This window comes from Schistocerca americana, chromosome 1, assembly GCF_021461395.2.
Source record: "Schistocerca americana isolate TAMUIC-IGC-003095 chromosome 1, iqSchAmer2.1, whole genome shotgun sequence".
Lineage (NCBI taxonomy): Eukaryota > Metazoa > Arthropoda > Insecta > Orthoptera > Acrididae > Schistocerca > Schistocerca americana.
The window spans coordinates 638305688-638331538 of NC_060119.1; the positions used below are offsets into that span (position 1 = coordinate 638305688).

General features: G+C 38.5%; 1 protein-coding gene across 2 annotated transcripts in view; it reads right to left on the reverse strand.

The window, feature by feature from the left end:
• Positions 1-25851, reverse strand: part of LOC124607626 (centrosomal protein of 112 kDa-like) — a 155582-nt gene that overhangs the window by 106279 nt on the left and 23452 nt on the right. For both annotated transcript variants that reach the window (XM_047139921.1, XM_047139920.1), the window contains exon 4: positions 10614-11069. In XM_047139921.1, the coding sequence (XP_046995877.1) occupies positions 10614-11069 (456 nt within the window). The remainder of the gene's footprint in view (positions 1-10613; positions 11070-25851) is intronic.

Genomic DNA, 25851 nt, shown 5'->3' on the forward strand with positions numbered 1-25851 from the left:
CACTTCAGTCAAAATCCTAACGCACTATTTCATACATCAAAATTATAATTAATACACATCGAAAGTTATTTGAATATTAAAAAGGGAAACTCAAGCTGACAATATCATTTGTGTCTCTGAGGAGGATAACAGTTATGGTACTATTTGTGCAATTAACTAAGTTGTTTATAACTTTTTTATTTGCTTAGTTAAAAAATAATCTGTTCATTATATTGCAGCCATTATCCTCTTCCATGAGGCATATCACAAGCGTGACTTTTGTGATGGGTTCAGCTGTTACAATTCATTACAAAGAATAGTGGTAATAATGTTAATAACTATTTAACTATTGAAGCTCCATACACTCACTCAATGAGTTCATCTCATTGTCGCAGTTTCAAAACTGTTATTGGTTTTTCTTTAGCAGACTTTTAATGAATTTTATGTATTGTTCCTCAAAATTATATTAGTCTTGACAATCGAAGTCTCAGGTCCCTCATCTTAGCTTGTCCTGCAACCATGTCGCCAAAACACACCCTTCTTTCTGCCTAGGAAAACCCTGAGAACCTCTGGGCTTCGTGACTTGCTAGCTACCTTTACTTGCATTTAGACAAACTGTCAGCATCCATCTGACAGCTAGCTGCTCCAACAAACATTCATGCTATCCCATAGCTGACCTGTCAGATTAAGTCCGTACTGTGGCAGTCAAACCAGCTACTTTTAACATTACACTGTATGTGTCTCAACATTCGTCTATATGGTGGTTAGCAATCTATCCTTTTCATGACATCATTATTGTTCCAAAACTTCTTGAAAGTGCCTCATCTGCATATGCTTGCTTAATCACTGTCCACGTTTCACCAAGGGCCCCGAACTTAAAGTTCACTCCGCTTACAATCAACACCCATTATGTTACTGTAACTAACAAGCCAAAAACAGTATGTTGCTAAGCAAAGCACTGCCACACATAGTGATTGTGTGGAAACATGGCCAAGGTCATTTCAAGGACACACACATACCACGTACATAAAAACATTTGTTCCTTTCTTATTGCAAACTCAGAAATAAAAAAACTTTTCCTGGAACTTTTCTGACAAAGGGAGTATAATGAACTACTGTCTGGAAAAAAGAGGTACTCCACAAGTATTAAGTCAGATCTTGATAGGATTTCAAAGTGGTACACAGATTGGCAATGCTCTTTGAATGTTCATAAATGTAAAATTGTGCTCTTCACAAAATACAAAAATGTAGCATCCTTTGACTACAACATAAGTGAGCCATTTTTGCACACAGACTGCCATAGATAAAACTAGTGGCAGACTTCAATTCATTGGTAGGGTACTGGGAAAATTCAATGAATCAGCAAGGGCGACTGCTTACGAACATTCTGGCTCCCTATCCCAGTACACTGCGGTACTGCTGAAGTGTGTGGGACCCATATCAAATAGGACTAAGAGAGGATATTGAATGTGTACAGTGAAGCACAAATGGTCACAGGTTTGTCTGACCCATGGGAGAGCAACACTGAGATGCTGGAAAACCTGAACTGACACACATTTGAAGATAAGACACCAACTATCACATGAAAGCTTACTTACAATGCAACAAAAACAATGATTAGTGAGGAATCTACACTATAGTACAACCCCCATCAACATACTGCTCCCACAATGACCAGAGAGACAAGATTGGAATAACTACAGCACAAAGTGCCATTTAAGCAATCATTCTTGTTGTGTTACATACACGAGTGGAACAGGAAGAAAAGAGATTACTGCAAGAAGTAACCTCTGCCATGATTTTCACAGTTGTTTCCAGAGTACAGATGAAGCTGTACATTCTAACAATAGATTGCATAATTTGCACAGTCAGAAATGTAGTGACAAAATGAGATTCCAATTTTAAGTTAATCCCATTTCATATACTGCCTAAGTGAAGAATTTGACAAAATCTGACATGACCTTTATAAAACTGCTATAAGTTTTTGTAAAATGGAAACCTCAATTGAAATGATTGTTAAGGAGGAAGTGAAGCAGAGAGGCAAAGCAGTGTGAGTGACCCTGTCCCCTCCCTCCCCCATTTTCATTTCCCCTCACTTTCCCATATTCTTTGTTAAGAAGGAACATATAATTTTGAAAGGTAAGAGTTTTAAGTACACCTATTGGTATACATTGTACACAAATAGTTAATAGTTAAAACGAAAAATGCTATTTTTTTCCCATTGACTTCAACTTCATCATTCGCAGCAAAATTTTTAAGTTTCTCTCTTATCATGTAATATCTGACACGGTCTAGTCCTAGATATCCATGAACTTTTAAAATACTCCCAGCTCGAAAAACCTAAGTGCACTGTTATGATTTTCTTAGCTGAAAGGAAGCCATTTTAGAGACCTGTACTTCTCTATCAGGGTGTATATAACGGACAAGGAAAATAAATTCCCCTGATTTTTCCCAGATAAAAATACACTTTCTCCCAGGTGAAAACACACTTCTCCCGTGTTAAGTGACAGTATATTTTCCCTCTGAACTTGTCAATCCTTTGAATGGCTATGGTTTTATACACGGGCGTAGAATTTCCCGGCTGCCAGCAGCAAGTCGTATACTCTTACCTCACTTACTTGTTACATAGTTTAATTCTTAATTTCTTTGCATGTTTTTAGGTACTTGATTTGTTTAATTCATAAATTTCGGGTGTATTTTAGTATCTGAGAGTTGTAGCATTGCGTTTTAGTACCTGAATAGTGTAAAATCGCGTAGTCTCCTCCTGCCGCCAAGCAGTGTGTCAGCAGTGCGCAAGTAGCAGCATTACTGCATTTACTAGGCAATTTTGTATTTTAATAACCGTTTAAATTTTGTGTCTAATTGTTTGTGCTCTCTGTAGATTAGTTCAAACGTTCTTTGCACAACATAATTTAGCATGGATAAGGACTGTGACTGCTGTGTTCGGATGCAGGCTGAGTTGGCATCCCTTCACTCCCAGCTTCAGGCAGTGTTGGCTTCAGTCATACAGCTTGAGGCTGTTGCCAATGGGCATCACTGTGGGGGTTCGGACGGGGGTTTGTCGGGGATGGCCAGCTCGTCCCATGCATCCCCCGATCTGACTACGGCTGTGGCAGCCCGGGATACTGCCCACATTGAGGCTGATCCCTCACCTGTGGTAGAGTGGGATGTCATCTCGAGCTGTGGCAGGGGGCGAAAGACATTCTGGAGGGCTGAACAGAAGGCCTCTCCAGTTTGTCTGACGAAGCGGTTTCAGGCTCTGTCTCCGGCTGATACTGATCTTCGGCCGGATATGGCTGCTTGTCCTGTTCCAAAGGTTGCCCCTCAGTCTGCAAGATCCAGGCGGTCGCAGAGGGTGGGCTTACTGGTAGTTGGGAGCTTCAACGTCAGGTGCGTAATGGGGACCCTCTAGGGACATGGCTGCAAGGCAGGGGAAGAAAACCAATGTGCACTCTGTGTGCATACCGGGGGGAGTCATTCCAGATGTGGAAAGGGTCCTTCCAGATGCCACGAAGGGGAGTCATTCCAGATGTGGAAAGGGTCCTTCCGGATACCATGAAGGGTACAGGGTGCACCCATCTGCAGGTGGTCGCTCATGTCGGCACCAATGATGTGTGTCGCTATGGAGCGGAGGAAATCCTCTCTGGCTTCCGGCAACTGTCTGATTTGGTGCAGACTGCCAGTCTCGCTAGTGGGATGAAAGCAGAGCTCACCATCTGCACCATCGTCGACAGGACTGACTGCGGGGAGGAGTGGAGGGTCTGAATCAGAGGCTTAGATGGTTCTGCGACCGTGTGGGCTGCAGATTCCTTGACTTGCGCCATAAGGTTGTGGGGTTTCGGGTTCCGCTGGATAGGTTAGGAGTCCACTACACACAGCCGTCGGCTACACGGGTAGCAGGGGCTGTGTGGTGTGGACTGGACGGTTTTCTACGTTAGATGGCCTCGGGCAAGTACAGAAAGGGCAACAGCCCCAAAGGGTGCGGGGCAAAGTCAGGACATGTGGGGACCAAGCAGCAATTGGTATTGTAATCGTAAACTGTCGAAGCTGCGTTGGTAAACTACCGGAATTTCAAGGGCTGATAAGAAGCACCAAAGCTGAAATCGTTATAGGTATGGAAAGCTGGCTGAATCCAGAGATAAATTCTGCCGAAATTTTTACAAAGGCACAGACGGTGTTTAGAAATGACAGACTGCATGCAACCGGTGGTGGCGTGTTTGTTGCTGTTAGTAGTAGTTTATCTTTTAGTGAAATAGAAGTGGACACTTCCTGTGAATTATTATGGGTGGAGGTTATACTCGACAACCGAGCTAGATTAATAATTGGCTCGTTTTACCGACCTCCCTACTCGGCAGCAACTGAGAGAAAATCTGGAATACATTTCACATAATTTTCCTCAGCATGTTACAGTATTAGTGGAGATTTCAATTTACCAGATATAGACTGGGACACTCAGATGTTTAGGATGGGTGGTAGGGACAGAGCATCGAGTGACATTATACTGAGTGCATTACCTGAAAATTACCTCGAGCAATTAAACAGAGAACCGACTCGTGGAGATAACATCTTGGACCTACTGATAAACAGACCCGAACTTTTTGACTCTGTAAGTGCAGAACAGGGAATCAGTGATCATAAGGCTGTTGCAGCATCCCTGAATGTGGTAGTAAACAGGAATATAAAAGAAGGGAGGAAGGTTTATCTATTTAGCAAGAGTAATAGGAGGCAGATTTCAGACTACCTAACAGATCAAAATGAAAATTTCTGTTCCGACACTGACAATGTTGAGTGTTTATGGAAAAAGTTTGAGACAATTGTAAAATGTGTTTTAGACAGGTACATGCCGAGTAAAACTGAAGGATGGGAAAAACCCACTGTGGTTCAACAACAAACTTAGGAAACTACTGCGAAAGCAAAGAGAGCTTCACTGCAAATTTAAATGCAGCCAAAACCTCTTAGACATACAGAAGCTAAATGATGTCAAAGTTAGCGTAAGGAGGGCTATGTGTGAAGCGTTCAGTGAATTCGAAAGTAAAATTCTATGTACCGAAATGACAGAAAATCCTAGGAAGTTCTGGTCTTACGTTAAATCAGTAAGTGGCTCTAAACAGCATATCCAGACACTCTGGGATGATGATGGCATTTGAACAGAGAATGACAGGCGTAAAGCTGAAACACTAAACACCTTTATCCAAAGCTGTTTCACAGAGGAAGACTGCACTGCAGTTCCTTCTCTAAATCCTCGTACAAACGAAAAAATGGCTGACATCGAAATAAGTGTCCAAGGAATAGAAAAGCAACTGAAATCACTCAACAGAGGAAAGTTCACTGGACCTGATGGGATACCAATTTGATTCTACACAGAGTACGCGAAAGAACTTGCTCTCCCTTCTAACAGCCCTGCACCGCAAGTCTATAGAGGAACGGAAGGCTCCAAATGACTGGAAAAGAGCACAGGTAGTCCCAGTTTTCAAGAAGGGTCGTCGAGCAGATGCGCAAAACAATAGGCCTATATCTCTGACATCGATCTGTTGTAGAATTTTAGAACATGTTTTTTGCTCGCGTATCATGTCATTTCTGGAAACCCAGAATCTACTCTGTAGGAATCAACATGAATTCCGGAAACAGTGATCGTGTGAGACCCAACTCGCTTTATTTGTTCATGAGACCCATGAAAAAAATTAGATACAGGCTCCCAGGTAGATGCCATTTTCCTTGACCTCCGGATGGCATTCGATACAGTTCCACACAGTCGCCTGATAAAGTCAGAGACTACGGAATATCAGACCAGCTGTGTGGCTGGATTGAAGAGTTTTTAGCAAACAGAACACAGCATGTTGTTCTCAATGGAGAGACGTCTACACACAAAGTAACCTCTGGCGCACCACAGAGGAGTGTTATGGGACCATTGCTTTTCACAATATATGTAAATGACCTAGTAGGTAGTGTCGGAAGTTCCGTGCGGCTTTTCGCGGATGATGCTGTAGTATACAGAGATGTTGCAGCATGATTATATGATAGTGGAACAAACACTGGTAGCAGTTACTTCTGTAAAATATCTGGGAGTATACATACGGAATGATTTGAAGTGGAATGATCATATAAAATTAATTGTTGGTAAGGCGGGTGTCAGGTTGAGATTCATTGGGAGAGTCTTAGAAAATATGGTCCATCAACAAAGGAGGCGGCTTACAAAACACTCGTTCGACCTATACTTGAGTATTGCTCATCAGTGTGGGATCCGTACCAGGTCGGGTTGACAGAGGAGATCCAAAGAAGAGCGGCGCGTTCCGTCACAGGGTTATCTGTTAAGCGTGATAGCGCTACGGAGATGTTTAGCAAACGCAAGTGGCACACTCTGCAAGAGAGGCACTCTGCATGGCAGTGTAGCTTGCTGTCCAGGTTTTGAGATGGTGCGTTTCTGGATGAAGTATCTAATATATTGCTTCCCCCTACTTATACCTCCCAAGGAAATCATGAATGTAAAATCAGAGAGATTCAAGTGTGCACGGAGGCTTTCCAGGAGTTGTTCTTCCCGCAAACCATTCGTGAGTGGAACAGGAAAGGGAGGTAATGACAGTGGCACGTAAAGTGCCCTCCGCCACACACCGTTGGGTGGCTTGCGGAGTATAAATGTAGATGTAGATGTAGCACTTTAGAAAACGAAACTTAGGGAAAAAGAAAAGTTTTGGAAATATCTTTGAAGTGCGTCAACATGTACACTGCATATTTTCGCATTATGGAAGTGTACATTGGAATTCCACCAATCACCGCATGTTACTTTGCAAATTATTGAAATCGAGATTGCAATGCGCTTTTGAAAGCCAGTCTTAGCTCATGTAACGTGATCTCGCCAGCTGATGACAGCGGATGTTCAGAGCATACGACACGTGATGTAGTCAGCTTCCAGCAAAATCACTTAACTAGCACGAACACACAAACAAGGAAAGTTAATAGTTTAAATTAATATACATAGTGTTGCTACTAGAAAAGCAAAGCTTTCACATATAATATTGGTCTCTAAGGTTAATAAGCTGCAATACAAGCTAAGCTTTCGCATATAATAGACCTTTTTCCGCGTGTTACTCTTCGAATATGCCTCACAAATGTGCCAGTAAAATTTTTAATAATGACATAAATGTCTGATCTTCAGGGTTCGAAATTCTTCTAAATGACTCATCATCAAAGAGGTGATTTTTAAATGAGAGTCAAATGCTCTGTGATTTAAGAAATTCATGGTACATTCTACACATAGTTCAACTCCTGTGAAAGGATATTTACTTTGAAAGTAACACTTTTCAAACCACCATTCTCAATATTTTCCTGCGACCTGTTAGAAATAGGTTTGTTCGCACAGCTACCATGATGCAGGAAGCCCGTATGTACAATGTGTAAAACATTGGAAGATCGTACACTATGTCATAAAAGAAACAAAACATCACAGGATACTCCAAGAGCATCGGAATTTCGTGAACCATACTAAAAATTTGCACATTTAAAGTGCATACTTAAAGTGCACATTCATATGTCCAGATTCCCAATGAACTAGACCTCGACCTGGTATTAAGCTTTTCAGTGTGGTTTTTGGAATGTAAGTTTTCTTGGAGCACCAGTACTGTATTATATCATTTTTGGTTCTTTATTATGGCATAATGCCATACCTGCTAAAAGATGAAAACATGCACTTGAAATGCAGCAAACAGTTGAAACTAGCCAGTACTGTGGAATTAAACCTTTCGTTTCAAATACACCGAGTGCCTTTTCAGAAAAGGTTAATAAAAGTCATATTTCTTTAGCAAACAGACAAAAATAACTTCATTGTTCTGCAAGGTGATTAATGCTCGAGTGTCAGAAAGGCGGAAATAAAATAAAATCTGAAAGTAATAACATATTTTAGCCTACCATAATTATGTCAATTTATTTTAATTCACTTGATAAAACCCGGCCACATATGTCGTGAGAGTAAATGAAGGGGAAACAGCAAAATCACTAAATGTAAACACGGGTCACGTGGAGACTACCCACTATAACTCAGACTACTCTGCATCAGCCTCAGATCTACAATATTTGCTACCCGAGCCAATACTTTAAAAAAATATTATCGAATTTTCAAAAATATTTTGGCACACATCTTTCTGAAAAGTCTGAAACGTGTCTTCGAGGAAATATAAAACATGTTATTTGGTCTTAAGTGTGCCAAAGTGCAGTGCCACGTCTCTTCATACAGCATTCTTCTATCGCACATCACTGTATTTCCCTCTGTGGAATTTGAACGTGTATATTTTGTAAAATGATGCCATCAGACTATATTCCAGACAGTGGAAATTGGAACGTCCTGTGGTGCCTCTCCTGCCCCCAGTCTGCCGGTATGACAGCCTGCCCCTCTTCTTCTTCTTCTTCTTCTCCTCCTCTTTTTTTTTTTTAAACTCTTGCAATTAATAGCAAATGGGATTGTTTGTAATCAGGAGAACAAGAGCTCTTCAGAAAATTTGCACTCTTTATTGCCTATTAGCTAATAACTTGCTGTTTTGTGTGACATAAAATTAAATACAGGATACATAAAACCAATAAAAACAAGAGACAAGCAAGAAAGTACACATTTCTTCAATCCTTAGCTCCTAGCATTTTTTTTCTCTTTAATCTTGCCAGAGCTTTACATGGCATGCTTTCCTTTCTGCGAAAGAATCTATTACCTCATCAAAGTTCGTCAAATGTTTTGCCACATGAAAAATCGAAATGTCGTTACCTAATATTGAAAAAGCTGTTAATACAAATAATACCCAAGCCTGGTGTGGTTTCTCGATCTGATTACATCTATTTTGTCACTGTCTGCTAGATAAAACAAAATAGGCCTTTCTAATACTGCAGCAATTGTAATACGCACCAAATAAACAAGACTGTTTTGGCACAAATGGTCATTTTTATAACACAACAGAATATAATTCACAAAGTATCAATACCAAATGCCTATTATGCCTACTACAAGCAAAAAGCTTTACGCTCCAGTTTCTCAAGCATGGGATCGGAAAGTAGTATTACGAAATTTTCATATAAAATTGGAAATGTCTTATTCTTCCATAATTTGTGTGATGTCCCCATTTCTTCTACTTCCACATTCTAACAAACAATCTTGTCATCACCAATTCCATAGCTATTCCTGCCACTGTCAAAATTTGTTCATCGATTAACTTCACTAACCCTGCCAGAATCACAGGTTTAGTTATTCTCCAGTTAGGTGTCGTTACATGTCCGTACAACATGTTTTCCGCGTTACTTCCAGAATAGAACTTAAGCGACTGGTTCTTACTAGTGTCGCCATCTGGCCAAAAGTTTTCTGTCAAAATTTCCTTTTCTTAATACGTAATATTTCTCACCTGTTATTCCTGTTAGTCATTTACTTCCAGTCTGGTGGTCTGAATCTATGGACTTCACTAGCAATTAGAACAATACTAATCATTCGCCAACCCAATCAACCACATAATCAAACAGCGATTGGCATTGATCCGTTTCCGTTTGGCTTTACTACGTTCAGCTTGTATAGCCCCATCCCCTTTTGTCTGCGGAAAGTTTATTTCTAGATGCGACGAGGATTCTCCTGACAGAGACATCACGTACACTATGCACACATTCAAAAATCAACTTAAGATTCATTCAGAAATCAACTTACAAATGTTCAAAAACCAACAGGGATGCGCTTCTAAATCTTATGAATAATCGATTTGTGAAACAAGTTCCCCCCCCTCCCGGTAGAGTCTAGCTGCTTGCTGTGACTGCTTGCACAGCCAACAGCCACATTCCTGTAGCCAGGAGTGGGAGAATCTACTACTAAAACACGCCTCAACTGTGCATGAACCCGCTATTACCTGCTAAAACGAATCTAATGTAAACAGTTCTGACTGCAAACTCAGCGGAGGCAATTTGTTGTTATGAAGCATTGCATGGTCCTCCTAAGGCCTTTGACACATTTTGGTGTTGGCAGACGCTTCCATGAGCACTGAGTGTCATTGTATATGGTGCATTTTCTTTGCAATTTAAGTTATTTTCGTTTTTTTCTCTCATTTTTGAACTATTATTCTGCAGTAGTATCGGTTCTTACCAGTCAAAATTACAAAAATTTAACAGAAAACTAAAACAATAAAAAATTCCCGGCTTTTTCCTGGTTTTCTCCCGGATGAAAAAATTTCCAGGTTTTTCCCAAATCTCTCGGTTGTCCCAGGTCGTATACACTCCAGAAGAAATGTGCTGTCTGGAGACTAAACCAAGGGAATGGGAGTGCGAGTGGGATTCGCAAACAGAGTGTCAAAGTGAGAATGCCATGCCATTCCTCAAAGTTCTAATGTCTAGGCCTATTGAGTTTCAGCAGCTTTCATAAAACCATACCAGGATTTAGTCCAGTAAAGAGTCAAAGTTTGTTGTTATGCTACAGTTTTAAAGGGAAAGAAATCAATACATGTATGGTGTTCTGATGTATACTTTTATCCCTACAATTTTGGAATATGACTACAGAGTCCAGGAAAAATAATGAAGGACTATCAGAACTGGGTTAGGAAATACAGAAAACAAGTGTTTAAACCTACAGTTCAAATTTTAACAAGTATGTTTACATTACATTAACAAAAAACACACAAACTTACTTCTTTCACTGGATTCTTAAGCGACAGCTTCAATAATCTTATTTCTTCATGTGCTGCTGCTAGCTCGATTCCCAAAACCTCTCTCTGCTTCTCTAACTCTAGATTTTTGCTGTTCAACATAGAGATTTCGAAAGTGAAATCACGTTTCGAATTTTTAAATTTTTCGTCAAATTTGATTTGCATATCCATCATTTTTGCCTGTTTTTCTTCTGCAATTTTCCTAAGCTTCATATTTTCTCCTTCATACTCATTCAGTTTTTCCTTGAGTGCTTCCTGTGATAGCAAATCAGACTCAAGCTTACGAATTTTTTCAAGGAATTGTTCATTTGTCTTGTGAAGATACTGAAGTTCTCTCTTATATGTTTCTTCAGAAGCTGAGTGTATTGTATTAGGTTCTCCCCCAGCACCATTCTTGTTGCTAGCACCTGGTTCCAATCTCGCATAGGCACAGCTTTTCTGAAAGATAGAAATAAAAATTATTTCTCATATTCAAATAGTAACAAAACAAATGTTCAAAAAATGGTTCAAATGGCTCTGAGCACTATGGGACTCAACTGCTGAGGTCATTAGTCCCCTAGAACTTAGAACTAGTTAAACCTAACTAACCTAAGGACATCACAAACACCCATGCCCGAGGCAGGATTCGAACCTGCGACCGTAGTGGTCTTGCGGTTCCAGACTGCAGCGCCTTTAACCGCACGGCCAACAAAACAAATGTCCCAATCAAAAGTTATTTCCCAGTACTCTCTAACATACTACGATGGTGGTGGTGATAACAACAACAACGTTATCGTTATTTACGCTACAGCAAATGATTAGCGTATGTCCAACGGCAGCAAATTTTAGTTTATTTCTTCTGGTAGAAGTACATTATATTTTAAATATTAAGACACAGTAAGAGAAAGACATCTTTCTTAGAGTTCAGTGCGACATTCATTTCTTGCAAGATGATATAGTCTGCCTGAAATTACAGTATTTTTCATGGGCAAAAAATTTCTGGTAAGTACCTTTTTTAAAGCAAAATATCAATGTCGGTGTTCAAAGACTTGAAACAGCTCTGTACAATACATCTGCTAATTTGATTCCTGCATGCAGTGAGTCTTCCATGCAATGCTATCCTGTAGTTAATATGGTATTTGTGTTTAGTTATTTTGTTATGTTGGTGTAGACTGATGTTGCAAGCTGGCTGCAATGTTGTGAACAACAGAAATTCACTTAAAACACTCATTAATTACTGTTAAAGTAACAGTTTTTGGGAGTAAACACCATCAAAACACTTTGGGTCAAGTCCCACAAATGATTTTCACAGTATTTTCTACAGGACCAATAACATTTAATGCATTTGCATTGAGTAGCTGCTTCCCACATTTCTATCCCATAAATATTGCTTGAGGAAAATAATGAATGATATGCAGTCTTTAGTGGAACAGTGTCTTTACAGTATTTGGCTAACCTATTTAGTGCAGATATATTCTTGGGTATTTCATTTGTTGAGGAGTCTACATCATGGTCCAATTTTAGGTTGTCACAAATGGTTATTTCCAAAAACTTTACATGAAATTATGTTTTTACAATTTTGTTACCTATTTATGCTTCTACACCAGTATCACTTTGCCTATTTCTATTAAATTCCATGTTGATTTTTGCTGGTGCTTACACCGAGATGGCTTCCTTCATAATACGGTGCTATTTTATTTAAACCATTGTTACAGCACGTCTCTAATTTATAGTAGGATTTGTGTTTGTAAAGAACAGATGCATCAATTGCATACTGAGCTACTTCATTAGAGAGAGAATAGCCTTTAATTCATTAGCATATACAACCAAGAGTAGCAATAAAAGTAAAGAACCTTGAGGCATATGCTAAGTAATGCTAGTGGTTTAGGACCTTAATACATGACTTGCTGTTTTTATAACTACCAACTGTTTCCAATTTGTTATCTTAAGATTTCATCAAGCCATAGACAATACCTCTAATTTCAATATTTTGTGATTTATCTGATAATACTGAAACAGTGAAAGTCAAATAGTTTCTCGAGATCATGGGATATACACATTCCTTGTTTTCTAGACAACTTCTTACCCCTTCAAGAAATTGATCTGCTGGTTTTGATTTCAAAAATTAAATTTTATTTGTTTATACAATTTAAGATTCTGTTGTAGATCACCTTTACTATTATCTTAAGGGAAGACTGGCAAAACAGAAATTGGCCTTAAATTTCTATTCTTTGTCATCTTTCTTCCAAGAGCCATTTTTTTTTTAGACTTTCTGTAAAGGCACCTATTTCAATGATGTTTCTCAATACTGTAGAAAAAGTTGTATCAACATGTTGATTACTTCATCATATCCTGCAGATATAAAATATTTTAATGAAAAATGAAGTTGCTCATTTCTCTCATCAGTGGGAGCCAGAAATAAGCTGTCCGAGAGATTGCCCTTGAAACTGTACTGAAGATTTTTATATTTATGAGCGAAATCACTATTAACTGATGAGAATAGTCACTGAACATATTTACAATTTTGCATGGGTCATTTAAGACTCCTATTGTGATTAGTGGTGAATTCACTGTAGCATTTGCTAGTTGTTGCTCTAAAGCTATTAACTGTGTCCCATATGCCAACAATTAAATTATTTGCATTTTTGTGCTTCCTGGCAATGTAACTCCTTTTGGTTTCAGTTAAACCTTCTCAATATTCACAGCAATTGCCGATTTTTTTTTATTATTTATTTTTATATTGACCAATAAGGATCCAGTAACAACTTCCACTCACCTTCTTTCCATGTTATCTGTTTTTACAGTAGTACTCCAATCTTCTCCCCATATTGTCCTTTCCTTTCTTCTGCTCGTCTTGTTCCCAATTTCTTATCTCTTCTGCATTGGAAGCCTTCTAAATTTAATATTTTATTCTTGAAGAGACTTCTGCCTTATGGTGTTTCTTTCTAGAGCTTTCCTTATTTCTTTAATCCATTCTATTGTCGATTCCTTCTTCCAGAAGTACAGAAGTATTTGTGTTGTGTGCCCGTTCTCATTCATTTGTTAGATACGCCCAAAAAATATTAAGCTCCTTTTAGCTATTACTTCTGATATTTTCTCTAAGTTTTTGTAGATCTCCTCACTACTTCTTACTTTCCAGCCATCTGTAGTTTGTATTGCATTGATTATTTTCTATCTGTCTTTCAAGTATCTCTATTCTGCCTAGCTTATAGTTCACTGTTAGGCACCCACGCCAATATAAACGTTATGATCATACTAGTGTGGTCTAACGTTTGGGTTTTGTTTCTCTACATACGCATTTTCTTGTTGTTAATATTCTTTGTCAAACCATATGCTCTTTCCCATTTGTTAACACTTACATCTAATGCAAATTTTTCTAGTTCATTCTGTTGTATAGTATCTGCAAGATATTTGAATTTACTAACTCACTCTATTTTACCAATTTGTGTTTCTATGAATTTTGGTAACAATTTATGTTTGTCATTAATTTTCTTTTTTCAGCTGAAATTTTGAGACCCGTTCTACCTGCCATTTCTTCTAGAAGATTTATTTGAATAACTGCGTGTGTCAGAGTTTCTGAAAGTACTGCAAAATCTTCTGCAAAATCCTAGCAATTTACCTTAATTCCATTTGGTTTCCTTCCTAGAATTATTGGTTAAACTCTGTGACTAACTCCAAATTCCAGATCCTCACATTTTTGTCTAGAATGCAGTCAAACAGTAAAGATGATAAACCATCTCCTCTCCTTTAGCCGTAGTTTTTATTTCAAATTGCTGAGATAGTTCCTCCATAGATTTAAATTTAGACATGATCTTTGATAGAGTTTCATGAATTATGTTTGCGAATTTGGCTTTATACCACCTCTAATGATTTTACCTACTGTCTCTCTGTCTATCGAATCAAATGTTATCTTGATATCAATAAATAACACTATTACAAGTTTTGCTGGTTAACTTTGTGTGGCGAATCATTGACTTGAAGTAAAAAAATCTAATCCATTTTGAAAACCTCTCTAATATTCTCCCAATTCTTTGTCTGGAGCTTCTGCACACTGTCCAGGAGAATTTTTGATAATATTATGTATGCCACTGACAGAAGTGGCACTCCTTTATAATTACTGACATTTTGTTTGTCTTTCTTTCTATGCAGTGGGTGGATTAATGCTATTTCCCACCCTTCTGGAATCTCTTCAGTTTTTCAAATGTTCTCAAAAAGCAGTTTTAGATTATTTGTAATCTTTGGTTCTGACCATTTCAATAATTCTGCTGTAATAGATTCTTCGCCACTTCTGAGTGATTTGATAGCTTTATAAATTTCTCACTCTGTTGGTGGGAAATCTTCCACTCGAGTTTGTGGAATTGCTGGAAACTCCAACTTAACCGTTCGAACTGGACAGTTTAAGAGTGTCAAAAAATGATGTTATTTTGTAATTTTCTTTGTTATTTAAGCCTATTTTGCTGTTTTCATCTTTGAAATACATACTTGGTGCTTGGTGCTTGGTGGGGTAGGGCGTCAAACGGGTCGTCTTGGAGCAGGAGAGACACCACATGACATTTTAATTTCCATTGTCTATACTTTTACGAATAAATTCATAAAACTGTCAGTATGACCAGGAAGGATTCAGGATTCACTATCATAGCACTGGAAGTTAAAAAATATAACAAAATAATTTTTTTTTACATGTGTGTTCATCATTTTTTCACTTCTATTGGCTGTGTTTGTTGCTATAGGTACACGTTTCTTTGTAAGTAAGAGAGATTCTTCAATGAATTTTGCACAGCATACAAACCACACTTACAGGTGAAAGTAACTCTAGAAATTATTTAATTCATGAAAAAATGAATGTGCTGTTACATTTTAATCTTTATGTTTAGAAAAAACTCAAATATTATAGTTAATTATCTCAATTTTTACCACAGTTTTTAATATATTTGGTAAATTCTAGAGTTTCATACATCTGTAAGTATGGTTTGTATGCTGTGAAAAATTAATCCAAGAATCTCCCTTACTTATGAAGAAAAGAGTACCTATAGCAACAAATGCAGCCAATGGTAAGTGAAAAAAATGTGAAACATAAACGTAAAAATATAAATTATTTTCTTACATTTTTGAACTTCCACCACTATAAGTGTAAATCCTGAATCCTTTCTGGTCATTCTGACAAAGTTTTATGAATTTATTTTTAAAAGTATAGACAGTGGAAGTTAAAAATTCCTGTGGTGTCTCCCCTGCTCCAAGTCGCCCCGTTTGACGTCCTAACCCCCCTTAAGTACATGTTCGAAAGTTTGGTAAAAATTTCTGGTATTACTTTTATTAATATTTTCTTGTATTTCCATAAGCAGAGTTTTTCAAAGGTACTTTTGATTTTTTGGATTACTTTTGGCACTTCTCTTCTGTGTTACCTGAATTCTTCTAAATAGTCTTTTTTTTAACATTTCCATTTTTGAGCTCTTCATTCTAGTGCTTCTTCACACTTCGTTACACCATGTTCTCTTTCTATTCCTGGCGAGTCCTAAAGTTTTCTCTGCTGCTTTAGTAATATGTACAAGGAGTTCATGCCAATTACCTTGTTTTGCTGTTAATTTTTTCCCTATATTTTTCTATATTTTCTATTGTAATATTAGCTGCAGTGGAGTTGTATCTGATTACTTTCTTGGTAGTACTTTTTGTTTTAGATGAGAGAAATCTTATTTTAATCTTAGAGAGATGATGACCTGAATCAATTCATGCAAATGCAGCTCTCTCTCTCTCTCTCTCTCTCTCTCTCTCTCTCTCTCTCTCTCTCTCTCTCTCTCTCCGCTATATGGTGAGTAGCAATCTGTCCTTTTCATAATATTTTCATTATTCCATCCCGGGTTTTCCATTGCTTGATTCTATTAACAGCTATTTTTAATAATTATTGCAATTATTTATAATAATGTAGTTATAATTTTCAGTCATCTATAACTTCAAAGGTTTTCGAACATTCTGGAAAAATCTACTTCTGAAGATACTTGGTACTTTCTAGAAAATTCTGAATACATCTGTCCCTCACTGACACATGGACACATGAAACACCACTCAAAACGTTTTAAACACTATTCATAAGCACAATGTGTGACAAAACGGTTTTTGCCACCCACACTCACCCATTTCCACCCATCATAACCAAATTCCCTTACTAACAGCAGAAGACAAAGGGTTGTCTACCACCACAATCGCAAGTGGGTGGTCATGGAGAAAAGAGTGCCTTGTTGGCCAAAAGCTCACTTCCAACAGTCTTTTCGTTGCACTTGCAACTCAGCATCTATGCTATATGGTGAGTGGCAACTATCCTTTCCATATTATTGTCACATTCCATCTTGGATTTTCCATTGCTTGATTTTACAACGTAATAGAGCATGTTGAAAAAAGGAAAAAAGTAATTCACCATTGCATGTGGTGTAAAATATTTTCAAATGACAAAAGACAAGAGTCTGAGCTAATGAAGCAATACAGAAAAAATGGAAGGTGTAACTGACATTAAGAACTAATATTGGAACGTGAGCCCCACATGACCCTAATGAAGAAAGGAGAATGGGTTCTAAGATGCTCTTCTGTTCTCTGCTGCAATCACTTTTCAGACTGCATTGCAATGGTTACACATTTTCTTTTGTCAGAGTACTTACTGCGTATGAGCTAATTACCATAATTCCTAAGTTATGAATCAGGTGGCCTATGGATGTAGTTAAGAAAACTATCAACTAGTGCTCCAGGTGACCTATATACACACCAATGAATACTAAGCATATATTTTTCCATTTTGATTTTACTATTATTACTTCAGCTATTTACGAGGGACGTTTGAAAAGTCCACGCAAAGTCTGAGAGATGGCACCACCAGTGCGTATCGAGGCGATGTTTAGTTAGTAGCATCTTTGGAAAGAATGCACACCACGTTTCAGCCATATTTGTCTATTTATTTGTTTGGCATTCATGTGAATCAAGGAAGTCTAGTGATTGTCAAAAAATGGACAAAAAAGAATTTTGTGTGGTGATTAAACATTACTTTATGAAAGGTGAAACATCTCAGGAGACTAAAGAGAAGCTTGATAAACATTACGGTGACTCTGCACCTTCGATTAGAACAGTTTATAAGTGGTTTCAAAATTTTCGGCGTGGCCACATGGGCACAAGTGATGCTGAATGTTCTGGATGCCCTGTGGAGGTTATGACTCCAGAAATCATTGATAAAATCCATGATACGGTGATGGATGACAGAAGAGTTAAGGTGTGCGAGATTGCAAGTGCTGTGGGCATCTCGAATGAACAGGTACATAATATTTTGCAAAAACATTTGGGCATGAGAAAGCTATCCACAAGATGGGTTCTGCGATTGCTCACGCTTGAGCAAAACCAGAATTGTGTGTAGTGTTGCAAGGATGGTTTGCAGCTGTTCAGGAAGAATCCACAGGACTTTAAGGATTGTTTCATCACTGTGGACGAAACATGGATACATTAATATACTCCTGAGACCGAATAATAATAATAATAATAATAATAATAATAATAACAGTCTTAACAATGGGTTACCAAGGGAGAATCTGCACCCCAAAAAAGGCGAAGACCAGTTCTTCGGCCGGGAAGGTTATGGCGACTCTTTTGGGATTCGCAAGGGATAATCCTCAACAACTATATGGAAAAGGATAAAACTATTACAAGTGCATATTATTCACCATTATTGGACCATTTGGAAACCAAGCTGCAGGAAAAACGCCGGAGATTGGACCGCAAAAAAGTCCTTTTCCATCACGACAATGCACCAGCACACACCTTAACAGTTGTGGTCGCAAAATTATTGGAAATAGGATTCCAGCTCATTTCACATCCCCCCCTATTCTTCAGACTTGGCTCCCTCAGACTACTATTTGTTCGCCAATTTGAAGAAATGGCTGGTGGGACAAAGATTTTATTCAAACGAGGAGGTGACTGCAGCAACTAATAGCTATTTTGCAGACTTGGACAATTCCTATTATTCGGAAGGGATCAACAAATTAGAATAGCATTGGACAAAGTGTATAAGTCTAAAAGGAGACTATGTCGAAAAACAAAAAAGGTTTACCCCAAACTCTTAAGTAGTTTTTATATTTTTGCACGGACTCTTCAAATGCCCCTCGTAAATCTATGACACCAATATTTACCTACAACACATTATGATTGATCACAAAATGCATGCATCCCACAAGAGCCACATCCCTTTTTACAGAGGGTGAGGCATATGTGTAGATCTGGCGAGATGGAGGGAGAGGGGTGTTGAAATGGATCATTCATAATGTCAGTGCTTTATCTTTCCTTACCCACTCTTTGTAAATTAGATAGGTCTAGTACAACTTCCTATGCTGGAATCACAGCTCACAATTTTACCTTTTATGATGATCCACTGCATGAAATTCATATGTTAATTCTGTTTCAAACCATATGCCAGATTCCTAATGAAACTTGTTTGATATTTTTGTTTCTTAGGGCACATAAACTTTCCAGTGTTTCCTATGTAACAAGATGCAATAATTATACAAACTGAAAATCGAGGGGAGAGAAAGGAAAGGGAATGGAATGGAAGGGAAAAACTTATCAGTCTCGTTCTAAGTCCTCCATGCTTGCTAATTCTAGATTTCCATCAAATGTCTGCCATTGTTGTAAATCCACACTGAAGGTTGTGGATTCACAGCCCATCCAGGTGAATTAATTATACGAATGCATGGTGTCTTTTTCTTTCAGACGTGTCCAAAAGAACAGACACCAACACATTCATACAAGACACAATAAGTTGCACAGAATTTCTTTTTATAATGTTCTGAATAAATCAAATTGCATGATTAAACTGAAATTCATGGCATTATTATAAGTCTAGATTTGTACTGAGCTAATAACCAGGTGCATTCATACTCCATTAATTAATAAAGTGAGAAAATATATCTTTCTTTTTAAAATCATGAGGTGAAATAACTTCAAGCATTCAAAATGCTACTTTTAACTAGAAATATTTACAAATAAAAATGATTGATTCAACTTCATGAGGTCAACTGATTATTCGCTACCGATGGAAGAAACACAGCCTCCAACTGTTGGAGAAATTAGGAGCTGTTGGGTGGGGGGATGATAAAGGGCACCAAGAAAAACTGTACCATGCTCATTTTGCTATCATCCAAGGTGGAAAACGGGTCACTAAGCAACCTGCCTTTGCTCTATCGTCTGTACAGAAAATTCTTGTTTGTGCGCCTTATATATGTTACTTCAAGAGTATTGAGGTCTGACTTACCACCACTCTTGTCTACAGAAGGTAACTCTACCAATTGTGGAGAATTACACTGTTTTCCCCTTATATGCTAAAGAGGCAAAGACCACAGTCTTCTAGAGGTGGGGCATTTCCCTTCAATTAGTGACACTAAATGCAGTTGCTGTTACTACAAGTATTTTGCCTTCCAGATGTTGCCACTGAGCAGCATGGAGTGCACTGAAGGAATATGTCTGCTTCATCTGTTCTGGTCCCCTAATAACTGCATGTAACACTGAATATGTTTTGCATATTGGTGCAATGGATGCAATCAGAGAAGGCATCAGTGCCATTAGGTGTGTCTTACACATTAACCCATTGCTGCACTTGACAGTAAAAGCATGAAGCTAGTTTGAAACAATTGGAAAAGTTTTTAAAATGTAGACAAAGTAAAAGATTTGTCACAATGTTAAGACTAAATTTAGTGTCAGCCTTTACAAAAGGAAAGGGCAGTGATGGCATCAATCTCGAAATCAAAATCTTATTTGGAATATCCATACATACAATGCACTATTATGATCTCATCTGAAAGATCTTGTTAATTTTGGGCAACTGAAGATAATAAATGAAGAATTAACTGGACTAATGTTTTTTATATCACACTGGAATATCAGTATCAAAATCATAATTATCTTGTTTAATGCAGTCATCATGCCAGAACCTCATAATACCTTTCATTAAAATAATGACACAGAAGTGGTAACCAGTACTTACATTCTGTATACAAAAAATTATTATTTGCAACTGCCTTAACGTAGCACTAGCCGTGTGGACGAGGTGGTTTGTGTGCTCTGCATCCGGAGGGCTATGCCCGCAGTAGCATAGCTACCAGCAGGGTCACCCATGCCATGCCGGACAGGCCAAAGGGGAGGAGCCAGACGAAGTGTGTCCCACAACAACCTATATTAGCCTGTATCCTATCCTATCCTAAACCTCTCCTTTTCCTTACCATTACAAACCCTTGCCAGGGATACGGTGAAGTCCTTAACAGCAGCTACGGTGGAGAAGAACATCTTTGGTATGGCGCAGCTAGTGGAGGAGGCACCCTTCCCCTCCTAAGGGCAAATGAGGAGTGGAACCACTGCCTTGTGGTGAAAAGGGATCTTCAAGGGCTGAGGAAGTTAACCCTGAAAGAAATTCCTCAGCTGCGTTAGGCTTAGCAGGCCAGTAGATGAGAAAAAGCTATCATTGCTTTCAATCAGAGAACAAGCACCAGATCAAAAATACTTAATGTAGACAGCACTTCTTGTTCCCCTGGAACGAAAGACAGCTCTTCACAGCATGAAGAATAACCGAGGAATGCAAGAAGATACACTAAACAAGAACAGAAAACTAGAACCCAACAAAAAGACAAAAACAAGTTGAGAGTGGAAACACTAAATGTAATAACCTTGACAGGAGACACTAAAGAGGTTGCAGACATGATGGAGAGGAGAAAGATTCGTATCCTTGGATTGTGAGAGACCAAGTGGAAGGGAAAAAACTCTAAATTGCTGAGAGGTGGGTACAAATTATACTGGCAGGGTCACTGAGAGGTGGGTACAAATTCTACTGGCAGGGTCGCTGAGAGGTTGATACAAATTATACTGGCAGGGTCACAATAAAGAGGCAAAAAATGGAGTGGGGTTTGTGTTTCACAAAGACATTGACCCAGTTGCAGATGTGAGCTTTGTAAGTGAAAGGATAATTGGAGCAAGAGTCACCATGGGAAAGAATAGTTTTCCTATACTCCAAGTGTACGCACCTCAGCAAGGGTGCAGTAGGAAATAAACTAAATTCCTTGACCAACTGGAAGACCAACTAAGATAAGATAACATTATGATAGTTGGGCATCTGAATGCTCAGATCGGCACAGATAGAAATGGATTTGAGGAGGTGATGGGCCCTTTTGGATATAGACGATAAAATGTTGAGGGAGAAGAAATTCTATATCCGTGCATAAGGTATCATCTTTTAGTGAAGAATACATTCTTCAAGAAACAAGACAGCCATAAGATTACTAGATATGGCTGGGAAGGCAAATCTAAGACAGTTATAGGCAAAAAAAAGTCATACCAACTGAGCACTTGGATGGCAACCACAGGTTACTAGTAGCTGATCTAAATTATCAGATGAAAAGTTTGAATGCTATACAAAGAGTGCCAAAAATTAAGGAGTGGAAGTTGAAAGAAGAAAAAAAAAAAAAAAAAAAAGTTTCCAAAATCTAGTAGCACAAAAATTGAAAGGATAGTGTAGAGGAAGAGTGGAACCTATTTAAAACATCAATAGTTAACAGCGCTGTGTAGATATGCAGCAAAACAAAGGGTAAAGTGAAAGACAAAGAAACCAGTTGGTGGAATGATAGAGTAAAAAATGCAATTAAAAATGTAATATGGAAAAAAAAAAAAAAAAAAAAAAAAAAAAAAAAAAAAAAAAAAAAAAAAAAGCATGGAGTTTGAAAAAAGAAAACAAAACCAGGGGCTGGTACCAAAAGATGAACACAAGCAAAAGAAACTCCAGGCAAAGAGAATTGTGACAGAAGAAAAGGAGAAGAGAGGGGAATATTCACCCAGAAACTAGAGCAGGATAGCAAAGGGAACCAAAAACTGCTATATGGGTTATTGAAATGTAAAAGATCTGATAGAGGTTGAAACAGAGGATGGGGATATTATCAGGGACATGGAAGGTATCACAGAAGAGATGAATTATTTTGAAATCTTACTGAATGGGGAAGGTGCACAAGAAAGTGACACCGAAGTCATTGAATTAGAGGAAGAGCAGGATCCAATCTCTTTGTTAGAAACTAAGAATTCCCTGAAACAGAGGAAAAGTGGGAAGGCGGCTGGAGTAGATGAGCTAACAGCGGATATGATTATAGCCGCAGGAATCCACAAATTACATTGGTTACACCGGATACTGGGGGTGACATGGAAAGAAAACAAAGAGCCGGATGAATGGAAAAAAGGAATTATAATACCATTGTACAAGAAAGGTAGCGGAAAGAAATGCACCAACTACCGAGGAGTCACACTTATCAAACTGCCTTAAGATAACAGAAAAGATCATTAGAAAAAAAGATTGCGGAAAATTCTAGAACACCAATTAGAGGAACAACAGCATGGGGTCAGAAGTAATATGGGAACAAAAGATCTCATTTTCTCCCTCCATCAGTTAATGGAGAAATATTGGGAAAAAGGAAAGGACTTTATAGTCGTATTCGTGGATTTGAAAAAAGCATATGACAGTGTACCAAGGGATAAAATATGGGAATGCTTGAGAAAACAATGTTCCTGATTCATTAATTAAAAAAAGTCCAGATGCTGTACAACGGTTGAGAGCAGTGTACATGTAGGAGGTGGAAGATCAAAATCGTTTAAGACAAAGAGAGGTGTTCAGCAAGGTAGTCTGCTATCCCTTTTACTCTTCATTACACTTATGGACACAGTCATGAAAAAAATCAAGGAAGAAGAAAATGAAGGTCTCAGTGCCTCTGGTTTTGCTGATGACATCGCCATTTCGGGAGAGACCGAAATGGAGGTTCAGAGGAGACTAGATTAATGGAACACAAAATTTTAAAAATTCAAGTTAACTGTGAGAAAGAACAAGGCAGTGGCAATGAAGATGAACAGGGCACCCACACCTTGTCACATCATACTGGAGGTGGGAGAAGGTTGAATGTGTGAAAAGCTTCAATTATCTGGGTAGCATCATATCACACAATGGAAGTTCCAAACTAGAAGTCTTAAACAGAATAACAAAAGGATCTAGCTTCTTCCACCAACCTCGAAATCTAACCTGGGGCAAGGAAGTCCCTCAAAGAGCCAAACAGATCACGTATAAAACTTATCTCCCGCCAATCATGATGTATAGTCTAGAGGCTTGTGTCATAAGAGAGAAGAGTCAAATACAAGCACGTGAAATGAAGTTCCTTAGGTCAGCTCTACAAAAAACTAGGAGAGCGAGAGAGAGAGAGAGAGAGAGAGAGAGAGAGAGAGAGAGAGAGAGAGAGAGAGAGAGAGAGTCAGGAATGATTATGTAAAGAGAGACCTGCAGGTGACACTGACTACAGAGGAGAGAATGAGTGCTCCGAGATTGAAGTGGTTCGGTCATGTGAAGCAAATGCACCCGACTAACGCCACGCCAGTATTCGGAGATGGAGGTACCAGGAAGAAGTCCAATTGGGTGGCCTAGAAAGAGATGGACAGGCCAGATTAAGGAAGATCTCAAGAGGAGAGGAGTAACATGACATGTAGTGGAGAGGGAAAAGTTATACCAGGACAGAAACCAATGGAGGCATATAGTTCACCAAGTTCCTACCAGGCTCACTGGAAGGAAATCCTGATGATAAACAAACCACGCAAAAGATAGTTTCTTAGTTTTACAACAACTAGTTTCTATTTTCAGCAACTTCCTCTAAAAACATTTTTATCTCTCACCTTTTCATTCTTACCCCTCCCTCCACCTCCACCACCACCACCACCACCACCACCACCACCACCACCAGACAGAAGCTGGGACTGTGCTTACCAATGTACTATCTTTGACCTCATGTTCTATTACACATCCCTTTCTCCATCTTTGTCTCATCCCGTCTTCATAATTGGTGAAACCGTCTCATCCTGAGGTCTACATGAACTGCCCTTCCTTTGTATGCATTCCCCATCTATCTCTCTCTCATCCCAGAGGAAGGAAATAATAATTCTGAAAGGTAGGATAGGTCCATTGAGTGTAACACATGTCTACTGGCAGGACTAAATTTTTCACTTTCTGAATACAGAACTTGGTCAGAAATTCTGTGTCTCAACTTTATAGTTCCCCCGACAATTTGTTGATACCATTTATTTCTTTCCCTTCGTGTATTTCTTCTACAAGTATGAATGTGCACTAAATACGATACGCTGTGGCATTTCAGTAACCTCAATAATGCATTTCAAGTGTGTCAGTTGAACATAATCAGGAGCAAGATTCTGAACGTATAGAGTGTGTTCCCACATAATGAAATACAGGTTTCAACGTATTTTGAGGGAACGACTGACAATATTATCATGCAACCAGTTACGCACTAATCAAACACCTCCTCGTCACAGACTGATTGGTGCGTATTATTAGTTGGTCTTCACAGATCACACTGTACCGTAGTAAGCAGTGTTGAGTCTTTTCTCGAATAATTTTTGTATGGCTATATCGCTATTCGCCATATGAACGAAGTGTTGTGCAGCATACAGCTACATTTAGTAGAAAACTGTTGGATGTATTTCTAGCTATTGGACAAAGTTGTGTGCACTTTAAAGAGACTATGCATACGTATGATTTCATTATCTTTTACCAATAAGTCTCGAATAGGGTCGCTGGAGTGCTTAAGTGGTTTTGTGCAGGAATGTTGTCCGCACTTGCCTTGAGGTATGATGGGAACAAAAGAAGGTGTGCCAGCTGTTTGTTACATGGACAATGAGAGCTGCAGGCAGACCACGTGTTTTGAAGCAATACATTCAGAAGAAAGAGTGCCGTGATGCTGTAAATGAGGATTATAAAATTAATTGTTCTTTGTTTGAGTCACAGCTGTTTACACTGTGCTACTATCTGAAAACCAAGGACAGTGTCAAAACCCCCAATACATTTGAAAGAGCACCAAAATATTTTTCTGCTCTGTCTTGCTATGCAATCCATCTGCGAGAGCAGGCCAAGAGAGTGGATCAATGTTTGTTAGTTAAATCATGGGGAGATGTAGGTGTATCACTGATTATTAACATGTCGAACATGCCACAATCATATATAAACAATGATCCACCTGCCTTCTCCAACGATTTAAGTAAAAAACACTGATCTATGTACTTAGTGTGCTCGCGCAGATTGACTGCATATTAATTTCACCACCACATTTGATACATTTCTCTGTCTCTGCAATTAATCCAGACACACACATAATATCAGTTCACTTTATAGCACTCACTCCCATAATCTCAGAATATT